General features: G+C 38.0%; 1 protein-coding gene across 1 annotated transcript in view; it reads right to left on the reverse strand.

The window, feature by feature from the left end:
* The window catches only part of CCDC191 (coiled-coil domain containing 191), a 91,431-nt gene that overhangs the window by 66,346 nt on the left and 10,743 nt on the right, over window positions 1-14,342 (reverse strand). The window contains exons 4-7 of the mRNA XM_068968459.1: window positions 12,333-12,476; window positions 8,939-9,117; window positions 7,236-7,459; window positions 4,044-4,194 (exon numbers count right to left, since the gene is read on the reverse strand). Coding sequence (XP_068824560.1) covers window positions 4,044-4,194; window positions 7,236-7,459; window positions 8,939-9,117; window positions 12,333-12,476 — 698 coding nt within the window. The remainder of the gene's footprint in view (window positions 1-4,043; window positions 4,195-7,235; window positions 7,460-8,938; window positions 9,118-12,332; window positions 12,477-14,342) is intronic.

A 14,342-nucleotide genomic window follows, 5' to 3' on the forward strand; every position in this document is an offset into this window, starting at 1 on the left:
CCACCTGACCTGCCTCTTGAGAAACCTATATGCAGGTCAGGAAGCAACAGTTAGAACTAGACATGGAACAACAGACTGGTTCCAAATAGGAAAAGGAGTATGTCAAGCTGTATATTGTCACTCTGCTTATTTAACTTATATGCAGAGTACATCATGAGAAACGCTAGGCTGGAAGAGGCACAAGCTGGAATCAAGATTGTTGGGAGAAATATCAATAACCTCATATATGCAGATGACACCACCCTTATGGCAGAAAGTGAAGAAGAACTAAAGAGCCTCTTGATGAAAGTGAAAGAGGAGAAAAAGTTGGCTTGAAGCTCAACATTCAGAAAACGAAGATCATGGCATCCAGTCCCATCACTTCATGGCAAATAGATAGGGAAACAGTGGAAACTGGCTGACTTTATTTTAGGGGGCTCCAAAATCACTGCAGATGGTGACTGCAACCATGAAATTAAGAGACACTTACTCCTTGGAAGAAAAGTTATGACCAACCTAGACAGCATATTAAAAAGCAGAGACATTACTTTGCCAACAAAGGCCCGTCTAGTCAAGGCTATGGTTTTTCCTGTGGTCATGTATGGATGTGAGAGTTTGACTATAAAGAAAGCTGAACTCTGAAGAATTGATGCTTTTGAACTGTGGTGTTGGAGAAGACTCTTGAGAGTCCCTTGGACTGCAAGGAGATCCAACCAGTCCATCCTAAAGGAGATCAGTCCTGGGTGTTCATAGGAAAGACTGATGCTGAAGCTGAAACTGCAATACTTTGGCCACCTGATGTGAAGAGCTGACTTATTTGAAAAGACCCTGATGCTGGGAAAGATTGAGGGTAGGAGAAGAAGGGGACGACGGAGGATGAGATGGTTGGGTGGCATTACCGACTCAATGAACATAAGTTTGAGTGAACTCCAGGAGTTGGTGATGGACAGGGAGGCCTGGCGTGCTGCGGTTCATGGGGTTGCAAAGAGTCAGACACAACTGAGTGACTGAACTGAACTGAACTGATATTATACTGAGAGCGGATCAGGATCATTTCTTATTGCGTTATCACCAATAATGCATAATCTCAATCTAAAAAGAGCTTCGGAAAACCTCAAATTGAGAGGCATTCTACAAAATACCTGACCAGTACTCTTCAAAAATGTCAGTCATAAAAGAGAAGGGAAGTCTGGAGAATGACCACAAACAGGAGGAGACTAAGGAGATACAGCAAGCAACTTCAACATGAAATTACAAATGAAGTCCTAAAGCGGAAAAAGGACATTGGTGGGAAAATAGGTGACATTCTAATAAGTCTTGCTGATTGTACTTACTGGCATTTTACCAATGTTAATTTCCTAGTTTTGGTAATTGTACTATGGTTACATAAGATGTTAACATTGAGGAAAGCTGGGTGAAGGGTATTCAGGAACTCCATGTACTATTTTTTTTGCCATTTTTCTGCATGTCTAAAATTATTTCAAAATGAAGACTCAAAAATTTATGTTCAAATCAAGCAGAGTCTGTGGCAAAGTATAGATCATTTATTGTCTCATTTTTAAATATACCATCTGACCCTTTAAAAGCTGAGTAATTTGTTTCAGTAGGCCACTAATTTTGTAAAACTCTTTATATGTATCTAGAATTCATACCTAGCACTTCTTTAGGAAACATATACAGTCAACCCTCTGTATCTCCAAGCAATACAGCCGTGGATTCAACCAACTGTGGATAGAAAATATTGGGGGAAAAAAAATTCCAGAAAGTTTCAAAAAGCAAAACTTGATTTGCCATGCTGGAAACTATTTACATAGCAGTTACATTGTATTTACAACTATTTACATAGCATTTATACTGTATTAGGTGTTGACGTGGAACAAATAGACTGCCGAGTATTATTCCAGCAAACTCTGGGTTTATCTGGAATCAGTAGACATCTGTAAGTCGGGATCTGTACCCATGGTGAGCCATGTTCCAGTTCTTTCATAGCAAGGGGAGAAGAACTCTTACAGAGGGGAAGATTATGTTGGGAGGGCTGCAGTAAGCAGTCAAGGTGAAAGTGTTAGTCGTTCAGCCGTGTCTGACTCGGTACGACCCCATGGACTGTAGCCCACCAGGCTCCTCTGTTCATGGGATTTCCCAAGCAAGAATACTGGAATGGGCGGCCGTTCTCTTCTCCAGGGGATCTTTATGACTCAGAGATCAAACCCCAGTAGTAAGCAGAGTTCATGGCTTTTCATTCGCTCAGTTCTTGCCAGGAAATAGTTTTATCTTCTTTGGGCTCTGCTATTGTCACAGGGCATGAAAGCTCCCTCTGCTGGTCTCCTGGACTCTACCTAATTCAGGTTTCTGTTTATTTTTTACATAGGTGTTCTAAGTAATCCAGAGATGATCTAAAGCACACAGAAGTATGTGAATAGGCTATATGCTAATACCACACTATTTTGTGTAAGGGATTAGAGCATCTACAGATTTTGGTATATACTTGGGATCCTGGACCAACTGCCCTGTGAATACCAATGGATGACTGTATCACTTCTTGCATAGTTGGACTTGGATGAAATTAAAAAATAATCTTATGGAAAACACACATGTTATCCATCTCTCACTGGCTGGAACAAAGCATGGCCCTTTGCCCTGATGTCCTCTTAAAAGAGCCCCCTCTACACTTAGTTCATTCCCAATTTGCTTTCAGAAATTTGAACTGTTACTGCAGGAGGACACATTAACTCCATTCATCTCATGGAGGACACAGCATCGAACAGGCTTTGCCAATCTTTCCCAAAATGTTAATCCCAACACTTAATATCTCCCCCTACTGCGCTTTTCTCTGCCTATTCCTAAAGCCAAAACTCTGGCCAAACTCTTGTTGTTCTACGTTTGAATAGTTATGACTTCTTGCCTGACAGTCTAAAATGCTGCCATCAAACATGTCTAGCTCTTTATTTCTTAAAGAATTGCTTTGACTACTTTATTTTCCCCCTCATATCTTAGTTATCCATGTCATATCCAAATGCCTGTTATTGATTTCTGGGGCCATTTTAGTCTATCCTAGGACTTCCAGGTGGCTTAGTAGTAAAGAATCTGCCTGTTAAGCAGGAGACGCAGGTTCAATCCCTGGATAGAGAATATCCCCTGGAGAAGGAAATGGCAACCCAATCCAGTATTCTTGCCTGGGCAATCCATGGCCAGAGGAGCCTGGTGGGCTACAGCCAACAAGGTCGCTGAGAGTCGGACATGACTTAGCGACTAAACAACATTTATCAAGCTCCCACAATCTCTTCCTGACATTCTTTTCACTTATTAAATCCATTCATTTGTACATTCATTCCATTAACTTTCACTGAATTTCAGCAATGCCCAAGGCCATGGGGTGGCTGTTGTTGGAGACATAAAACATGGGTATTTGTCTTTTCTCATCAGACCTCATTTAAAAATGTTCCAAGGAATTCTTTTTACCTGAAACATTGTAAGCCCCAAATTTATATTGCCTTTGATCCTACTTCACTGAAAAATATTTCTGTCTAAATAGCCTGGGGGAGGATGTGCAGTAGTCAATAAAAAATTGGCCAGTTAATTTTACAAAAAGTGGAACTAAAGAAAGTAATAGAAGAGCAAAATAAAATGCATGCCATTAAAAGTAGAAGCACCCATATATTACTGTTCAGGATTTGAGCTACGAAAAGGCAAGTAACCTTCTGAATAATTCTTCTGAATAAAAGTTAAGACTGTCAAAGTGGAAGCTACGCTTGCAAACTGCCAGAGATCTACATTAGTACTTACACACTGCACCAAAAAGGGTAATTTAGAAAGACACCCCAAATTCATGCATACCCCCAACATCTCAGGATCACACAGAGTATGTGAGAATAGCTCCTGAATAAGAGATCGAAATGCTCCCTTATGTACTGAGTCAGCTGGGTAGCACAGAGCAAATGGTGTGGGCATGTCTGGTATTTGTAACAAGGCTCCGTTGGGCTCAGTGTTACACTGTCACATCTCTGATGGAGCCCTTTGTCATTTACACTGCAGAATGCTGAATAAAGAGATGTTACAATTCCTACCTGGTGATTTTCCTTGAAAGTTTGAATTAATAACTCTTTCAGCTTCTTCTTTCTTTCTTTTGCCATTTTTTCTTCATCCAGAAGAATATGAACACTTTGAAACATGCCTTTCTCTGGAATTTTTGGAGAATTTTCTTGCTTCTTCTTCTCTCTATTAATAACAATTAAAAACTACATGTATGAACAACAGACTTGATTAGAATCTATCACAGTGGAATGAACACTGAATTTTCCATCAGAAGGTAGAGAATTTTAGATCTGGGCCTAAAATTACAGAGTGAGTTTTCTGAGTTAGTTTATTCCTTTATAAAATACAGTTAAATGAAATAACATTGTTATAATGTATTCTGCAAAGTAGAAAACCTTTTAGAAATTTTAGTAAAGTGTATTGAGTTTAACATTGAATAATACTGATCAAAATTTGAGAGATAACAACCATTAGATATCCTCTGATATAGACATGAGTTCTCTCTCTTCTCACAAGAGGAGATAAAACAGGACCCTCAGGTAAGAAATAAGTGAGATTTTTATCATAAGGCTTTCACAAGGTTTCTAGGAAGAAAAATAATACAAGAATCAGGTGTTACTGAATAAGGAGAGAATGGAATTATATTAATTTAAAAATAATTGAAAAGAGAAAAAATAGTACGTAATAACAAAGAGGAAAAGGACTTCAGGGAAGTTAACAAGAATTAAAGATTTTAAAATTAAAAAAATAAATTAAAAAAAAAGAAAAAAAAAAAAGAATCTCTTAGTAACTTTGTTGCTCAAATTTCTGGTTCTCTCTTGCTCACCCACCTATCCTTTCTTTCTCATTCAGGTAATCCCCTTTACCCTCACCAATCCAAGCCAGCTCTTAACCATTGCCTTCTTATTGGAGTGTATTAAAACTGTACAGGTATGTGTAAGTGTATAAGGTATACATTTTATCAGTGATGTAGTAGAGATATCATCTGCCAGGAATCAGGATTCATGGGCTCTGCCACAACCAGCTGTGAAAACTTTGGAGAGTCGCCTAGTCTCTCTGAATTTCACTTTACAGTTGTGGAAACTCAAATTGAGAGAGGGATGCCAGAATAATCTTAAGATATTTATTCATTAATTATCATATATCCTATGGGAGCACACAAAGTTGTATCTTATTACTGAGAATATGACCCATCACTTGGTTAAGGTAGCTTTTCCAGTGTAAAGTTGCTATTTTTCCCTTTGTAATTAATAAACCTGTTAGAGAAGACACTTTTGAAACTATTCAATGGAGCAGATTTAGGCTACTTTACAAATAAATTAAAAAGCCCCACCAACAATAACATTTTACTGACTTTCCCAACTTACTAACGCCATAACAGTGTTATATTAGATAGTTACAGGCAGATCACAGTGGGCATTAAAAGAAATACAGTTCTCATATTAATACCATGGATCTAATTTTTTAAAATAACATCAAAATATGTATCTGTTATGAAAGCAGTATCTGCTCGCTGAGAAAAATTGGAGAAGTATAAAGGACACCCATATTTCTACCCAGGCAACATTTCCGGAGTATAGTGGTCAGCACGTTTGCCTTACATATTTCTACCCAGAAAAACACACTGATAACATGTCAGTGCTGTTTCACTGTACAACTAGTATTTATTAATTTCTCCAATATTTATTACTATAAATAATGTTATTTTCACTATCTTTGTGTATAAATATTTGGATTTCTGATTATTTATTTAGAGTAGTTTTCCTAGGACTGGAATTTCCAAGTCAAGTGATAATAACATTTTTCATGGCTCTTATAGTTTATTGCCAAATTGCTTTCTGGAACGTTTAAATCAGTTTGTCCACCTAGAAGGACTGCATGTTCCCTGTCTCACTGTATCCATGGATAAGCTTTTAACTTTAAAGAGAAATGTCTGGTGAGTGAACGTCTGTGGAGTGCCCACTGTGAGCAGAGCTTCTGGCTACCATCAAATGCTGTTTTCACAATTTATTTTAGGTCAGCCTAGATTTGTCAGGGCTTGAGAGCAATCTGAAGAGCAAGGCTGACCTTAGCAAGAACTCACTAAAACACTGGTGATTGCTTTCTAAAAGGAAGGGCATCTGGAGGAGGCCTGAGCCTGGCACTTGAAAGAATGAAATGCACGTCCACTGCTGAGCTGTTTTAAATTGGGTGGGATGAGAGCAATCAGGAACACAGAGGGGAAAGCTGCATAGGTGGATGGGGGTGGAAGGGATTATCTAATAGGTCTTCCTGGCCTCTCAGTTTGAGTATTCAGGCACTTCGGGCACGTTGTCCTTTGGCTTCTGCAGCTTATGCAATCAGTGCTGTTTCTCAGAATAAATACGTTAGTAATTTCACTTACGAAGCTCATTCTCTGCCTGAAGACCCACAACAGTACTACATCCTGTGAGGACTATTTTGATTTCCCTCTTTTGTCAGATTTTTTTTACCAGTGGCAATAAGGCCATGGTGACTCTCTGTATGCTTATCTGAAGATGGGACACTGAGGCAATTCACAACAGAATGAGGCAAAATTAGTAACTGTGCATAAGGAAACATTTTCAACCTTAAAAACATTCAGGTACACAAACAGATGCAAACTAACCAACAAGATACCTATTAGAAGTGTAAAAATATTGAAAGTGATGACCTTCCCCAATGCTGAGTGCAGCCCACTGCCAGCAATCATGTAAATAAGTACAACCCATTGGGAAATGAATTAGGCAATGTTTCAAGAGTCATAAAAGTCTACTCCATTTAACTCAGTAATTACACACCTAAGAACATAATTCAAAAGAATGAAAACACTCTGTGCTTAAGGATGCTCACTGAACTACGTACTGGTGAAAAATCTGAAATTAGCTGAAATGCTTACCAGTATGAAGAGTGGAGGTCATTACATAAATTATGGTATAGGAACTCAATGGAGTAAAATACAGACCTTAGGAGTCCAGGCAATGTGGTAATTACAAGCAGAAAGACAAATGTATTTTATGGTTGCAATTAAGTACCTAAAGGAACCAAGACCAGGAGGAAATACGGAAAAATGAAAATAGCTAACTTGTTAAGATGATGGAATAGTGGATGATTTCTCTTTTGTGTCTTGTTATTGCATTGTTGGTACATTTTAAAGAACTTTAGAGTACTTCCAAAATGACTGCTTAAACAAAAAAACTTCACGCTGCTTATCATGGCTGGCTTACATTTTCCATGCTTCTTCCACTGTGCGTCGCCTCTCAATTATCTCCCTCCGCAGCTTTACCATCTCCTTTTGAATCTCCTCCTCCTCTCTCTTGGCCTCTAGAGCCTTCCTTTTCTTCTCTTCTTGCACCAGATACTGAGCCTCTAAGAAGGCCAATTTTTTCAGGGTCTTTTCAGTTCTCTGGAGCTCCAGTTCTTTCTCACGTCTTAAGCGATTTTCTTTTACCTTCAAGAGAATACATCAAGGTTGAGATGCAGCCTTTCAAGTAGAAAGGGAAATGCAAAACCTAAGAATACATTTTGAAGTTCAGAATACAACTACTTTGAAACATGCTGGCCCAGAACCCCACTGTTTATCAGAAAAAGAGGGAAAGTTCATTTGTTTACTGGGTCATGGCCAATACAAAGTTTTAAATGAAGTCAGGAAAGACAACCCCAGACAATTGGGAATTATCTGCACCATGAAAAAGTTGAAATCAAATGGGTTGCATGCCAAGTTCTGGATTCTTGTTTAGTAACGATTTCCTATCCGTAAGATCTTCCAAGGTGTACATTACTGGTATTTACTTAGGCTCTGTCTGTACGCTAATTATAAATTAATAAAGGATTAGGGTACTTTTGACAGGTTACTTTGTAAAGGCTAGAACAGTGATTTACTGACTTCAGAAACATCATGACCTTTTATTCAATTCTACCTTTATTTAAATTTGTCAATGATTCTGGATCATATTTGGAAATCAAAATCATGAACTTCACAGACATTTCTGAATAAGCACAATCATTTTTTATTCAAATTCATTAATTCTTTAGAGGCTTAACTAGCTGGGAATTAATGAATTAAAGAGGGATCCTTTCCTTCCTGTTTCACTTAACTTTACCCTTATCTTATTCTCCAGTTGTAATAAGACTTCTAGCTAATGGCTCTTAGTGAGCCATTTCCCCATCTTTCATCATAAATCCAAACCAGGCTCATACTTCTACCCCAGTTTCTCTAACATCCTTAGTGCTGCTTTAGCATAACTTATGGTTTAAAGTAATCAGAAACTCAGTATTACAAAAAGACAGCATACACACATACAGACATTAATTCTAGTCTGGTCTTGGTTCTGGACCTGTGGAAAAGACTTGGTCATTCTGACTTCCTGAAGCTCCTCTACAAAGTGTTGAGATGAATCTTTTTCCTATAACCTACTATTCCCTTTGGAGAAAAGAAAGTTCCCATATGCCTTTCTAATTCAAAACAGATGAACTAGATTTAATTCAGCTCTGTCCTCCCTTTCAAATTATAATCACAAAATGAGTAAATTTTTCCACTGTCTAGAAAAGAATTATCATTATAACATTCACCAGACTATTCGTGATATTAATATCTTGACACTGGAATTCAAAAACCAAATTTGAGCAAAACCCAATCTACATATTTATAATAGGAAGTACCACATCCAAACTAATAAAGCCTAGCTCACCACTCTCTTGGTCAAAATCAATTATTCCTCTTTTTGGTTTTCTTAAATTGTTTCCTATCCTCAGTTTATGAGCATTATTTTTCTTCTGAAGTTCTTATATTTTATTTTTATTCTTTCTAACCAAACCACAGATGGCACCCTTTTTCACAATAAAGCCTAAGTCTTTATTTAAGCTTATTAAATGTGTTACACCAAGATTGCTTCCTGTTATCCATTTTAATTTTGCTTTTCCCTCCCACCTGCTTATGTCTCATCTCCATGGTAAGACGAGGATCCTTCTGCCGCTTCTTGTCTTGGTTTTCATTCATTCCAAGATCTTCCAATATCCCAGAATCCACCACGTCTTTATGGAGCAGATGGTCTATGAATTTTTGAACAGTGGTACTTTCATCTTCTTCCTCCAAATAACCACATAAATCTGGGGGAAACAGAACAACAACAAAAAAGGGAAAATCAAAAGAATTTTTTAAAATTTCATTTTAGTATAATTTCCATATTTATATAAATAATCCTGGTACAATAAAAATACAAAGCTGTGAGTTCAATAAATAGTAACTGATAATGCCAACTGGATGAGTACAACCCTCAGCAACTACCTTCAACTAAGAGGAAAAAGCCTCTACTCATGAGGAACTGCCTTCACCCAAGTCACTAACTTCCTCACTGCCAAATTTAAAAGATACTACTTTTACATTTGTATTGCAAGGATTTAAACATCCTTGACGACTCCAGTGCTCTTTGTAAAAAAGGCTTTACTGTGGTATAACCAACACACAATAAACTTATAAATATTTAAAGTCTACAGTAAGTTTTGACATATATAGATACCAGTAAATTCATTACAATCAAGATAATGAATTTGTCTGTCAGCTGCAAAAGGGTCCTCATGCTGATCTGCAATCTCTTCCTCTAAGTTCTCCCCATGCTCTTTGCCGTATCCCAGAGATGATCTCAGCCCTGCTTTCTGCCAAAAGATTAGTTTATGTTTTCCAGAATTTGGTATCAATTAAATTATACACTATGTATTCTTTTTGGTCATGCTTTTTTAAACTCAGTATAATTATTCTGAGGTTCATTCATGTTGTTGTATTAATAGTGTATCCCTTTTTACTGCTGAGTAGTATTCCACTGTATGGACATACCACAATTAATTCATTTTTCTCATTTGGAATAGACATTTGGATTGTTTTCAGATTTTGGCTATTACAAATAAAGTTGTTATTAACATTTGTGTACAAGTCTTTGTACGAATATATGGTTTCTTTTCTCTTCGGAAAATGTCTAGGAGTGGAATGGTTGGATCATAGGGTAAGTACATGCTTAACTTTTTAAGAAATTGTCAAACCATTTTCCAAAGTGGTTATACAATTTCTCATTCTCACCAGCAGTATAGGAGTGCTCCAGTTTCTCCACATCTCTACCAAGACTCGGTATGATCAGTTTTTTAATTAAGCCATTTTAATAGTATCATAGTGGTTACTGACTGTAATTTTAATTTGCTTTTTACTAATGCCCAGGGATTCTGAATATTTTTCTTGCTGATGTTCTATTCAATTCTATGCATTATCGAAAATGGGGTACTAAAGTCGCCAAGTTTTTTCTGAATGATCTATTTCCTCCTTTAATTTTGTCAGTTTGTGCTTCACTTACTTTGGGGCTCTCTTTTTAGGTATATATATGTTCATCCTTGTTATGTTTTCTTGATGGATTGACCCTTTTATCACCATAGAATGCCCTTCCTTGTCCTGAGTAACAATTTTTTATCCTGAGCTTATCTTTTCTGAGATTAGTAAGCTACTGTCACCCCTTTATGGTTATTGTTTGCATAGTACATCTTCTTCCATCCGTTTACTTTCAACCTGTTTGTGTCTTTGACTCTAGATTGTGTCTCTTGAAATAGCATATAGTAAGGTCATAATTGTAAGTTCCTTCTGTCAGTCTACATCTTTTGATTGGAATGTTTAATCCATTTATATGTAATGCAATTTTTGATAAGGTAGGATTTATGTTAGTCATTTTGGTATTTGTTTTCTGTATGTGTCATGTGTATAAATGCCTTTTGTCAGGTTGAAGAATTTACCTTTTATTACTAGATTGCTGAGTTTTAATCAGGAATTGATTTTGTCAAGTATTTTTTCTTTACCTATTGAAATAATCATATGTTAGTTAATAATTTTGATAAACATTCTTTTTTAATGGCTAGGTAATATTTTTGTTCAGTGCTTTGATCCCCCAAAAGAGTAATACTACAAGTATAAAATGAATGAGGCCTGGTACAATACTAGAAGGTAATAACAAATCTGAGTAGAGATATAATTAGATCTATTAGCACCACACAAAAGAAAGTAGCAATTTCATTATGTTTCAGACACACTTCAGAATAAATACTAAGTACTGAAATGCTTCACTCTAATCACAACATCACTAAACTAGAAAAATATCTAAAGGTGACAATCGGTATATCTGAAACAACGTAATATAAAGAACTTCTGAAAGTACTGGTGCTATTCAGTCTAGGAACACTGACCTATATGAAGGTTCAGATATGATTACAACTCCCACAAAAAGAGAGAAGACTAGTCTTGAGAGAGAGAGAAAATGATATCAGTATTTTCTGTTGCACTAAAGGGTAAAAGATAAGGACAAAATCCTAATTTTTCCTAAAAAAGAAAGAATTTATGAAGATTAGAGCCTCACAACAGCTGAATGGGCTCTTCCCAGAGTGCAGGCCCTCTATCCTGGAAGTGTTTAGGCAGAGATTATATTATCCCATATAAGGGACACTTTGGAAGAACCTCTGTCTGAGGGGGTGAAGAGAGTAAATCAGATTAGGTGATCTTGAGGAGTCCCTTAACTTTAAGAGCTCATGACTTGGTGACTGTAGAGTCCTAAACAAGGGAAATGCTGCAAGATGAGTTCACCAGGGCTGCCTGAGCCACGCAGGGGGAGCTGCCACCACCATCACTATGCCTACCCTTATGCGTAGAGAAAAGACCTCAGACTCTTGGAGCACAACAGAGGAATTCTCACACGTTAGCTCAGGGAAGCCCTAACGATGCTTGAAACATTTCGTAAATACAAAATGGTATGTCAATGTTTAAAAATGGTAAAACATTGAAACAGCCATCAGAGTAAACAGTCATCCAATGGAAAGAGGCATTCTTAATCAGCATTAATTGCTGTTATAATCACTGTGGTTTAGTCACTAAGTTGTGTCTGACTCTTGCAATGCCATGGACTGTAGCCCGCCAGGCTCCTCTGTCCATGAGATTCTCCAGGCAAGAATACTGGAGAGGGCTTCCATTTCCTTCTCCAGGGGATCTTCCCAACCCAGGAACTGAACCCGGGTCTCCTGTATTGCAGGCAGATTCTTTACCAACTGAGCTACAAGGGAAGCCCAATCATAAGAAGAATTACAAATAATATAATATTTTAATTTTTAAAAAACACCATGAATTTACTGACCTATAGATAAGTAATTTAAAGTGAATCAAGAAAACTTAAAGTCAATTACAAAACTAAGAAAAACACAGAAAAGTCAAATAACATATTATTTATTATTCAGAACAATTAAAAAGATTTCTTGGGACCATCATTGATGTTAAAGCTTAGAACAATCAGATAAGTTCTTACCATCAAACTTGTCATATTTCAAATGTCCACTGGCTTCTGGCACAGGAGGGATACTGGACACAGTGTCTTCAGCATCATTGTCCCCATCACTTGCTAGTTCTTGTTTAAGTTTGGTGTCTAACCAGTCATTGACCAATTCCTGAGCTATCAATAAGACAACAACATCTTTTTAATATTTCAGTTACTTCAGAGACTTTCTTCATTTGCTATCTTCATTCATTCAATAAATGTTTCTTGAGCACTATCATGTGTCAAGTACTGCTCTAGATACTGGGAGTATAGCCGTGAACAAAACAGGAAAAATGAAACCTATCACCTTGAACCTTACATTCTAACTGGGGAAGAGAGACAAAGAACAAGTAAGTCAGAAAGACAGAGCAGGAGAAGGAGAAATGGTGTACAAGAAATGGAAGGCGGGTGTTGATAGTTTTAAATTAATTGGGCGGTCAAAGGAGGCCTCACTGGGAAGACATTTGAGCAAAGAAGGGAAGGAGGTGAGAGCCATATGGCTATATAAGGGAACATGATTCCATGCAGAGAAAAAAAACAGTGCAAAGTCCCTAAGGCTGGAGAGTGTTTAGCGTACTGGAGAAACAGCATGAAGGTGGGATGGCTGGAGGAATAAGTGAAGTGAGGGTTGTTGGAGATGAGGTGGAAGAAGTATTGCAGGGATCAGGGTTGGAGCAGTGGTTCTAGATGCGGGGTGAACTTGCCTCCCCGTGGATATCTGGCAGTGACTGGAGCCATTTTTGCTTTAACAACTTATATGCAGAGTACATCATGAGAAACGCTGGGCTGGATGAAGCACAAGCTGGAATCAAGATGGCTGGGAGAAATATCAATAACCTCAGATATGCAGATGACACCACCCTTGTGGCAGAAAGTGAAGAAGAACTAAAGAGCCTCTTGATGAAAGTGAAGGAAGAGAGTGAAAAAGTTGGCTTAAAACTCAAAAGTCAGAAAACTAAGATCACGGCATCTGGTCCCATCACTTCATGGCAAATAGACGGGAAACAGTGGAAACAGTGACAGACTTTATTTTCTTGGGCTCCAAAATCACTGCAGATGGTGACAGCAGCCATGAAATAAAAAGATGCTTGCTCCTTGGAAGAAAAGTTATGACCAATCTAGACAGCATATTAAAGAGCAGAGACATTACTTTGCCAACAAAGGTCTGTCTAGTCAAGGCTATGGTTTTTCCAGTAGTCATGTATGATGTGAGAGTTGGACTATAAAGAGTGCTGAGTGCCAAAGAATTGATGCCTTTGAACTATGGTGTTGGAGAAGACTCTTGAGAGTCCCTTGGACTGCAAGGAGATCCAACCAGTCCATCCTAAAGGAAATCAGTCCTGAATATCCGCTGGATGGGCTGATGCTGAAGCTGAAACTCCAATACTTTGGCCACCTGATGGGAAGAACTGACTCATTTGAAAAGACCCTGATAATGAGAAAGATTGAAGGCAGGAGCAGAAGGGGACGACAGAGGATGAGATGGTTGGATGGCATCACCAACTCAATGAGCATGAATTTGAGTAAACTCCAGGAGCTGGTGATGGACAGGGAGGCCTGGTAAGCTGCAGTCCATGGGGTCATGAAGAGTCGGACACGACTGAGCGACTGAACTGAACTGAACTGACAACCGGGAGAGGCCAGGAATGCCAATGAACACCCTACAGTGCACAGTATAGCCCCCAACACAAAAATTATCTGGCCCAAAATATCAACAGTGTTGAGGCTGAAAACCCTTGTTTTCTATGTCTTGACATCATCTGATGTACTTGGGCTTTCACTGTGTATGTCATGGGAAGCCACAGAAGGTTTTGAAACAAAGAGGTAACATATTTTAAGAGCATCACTCTGACTACTAGGTTACAACAGACTGTAGTGGGAGAAGCACAGAAGCAGGAGACACCAGTTGGGATATAAATATCCAGGAGAGAGGTGATGGTGCCTAGACCTGAAGTGGTAGTATTAAACATGCTCAGATTCTAGAAAATAATGTTTTGAGGT

The sequence above is a fragment of the Capricornis sumatraensis genome, chromosome 1 (assembly GCF_032405125.1).
Source record: "Capricornis sumatraensis isolate serow.1 chromosome 1, serow.2, whole genome shotgun sequence".
Classification (NCBI taxonomy): Eukaryota; Metazoa; Chordata; class Mammalia; order Artiodactyla; family Bovidae; genus Capricornis; species Capricornis sumatraensis.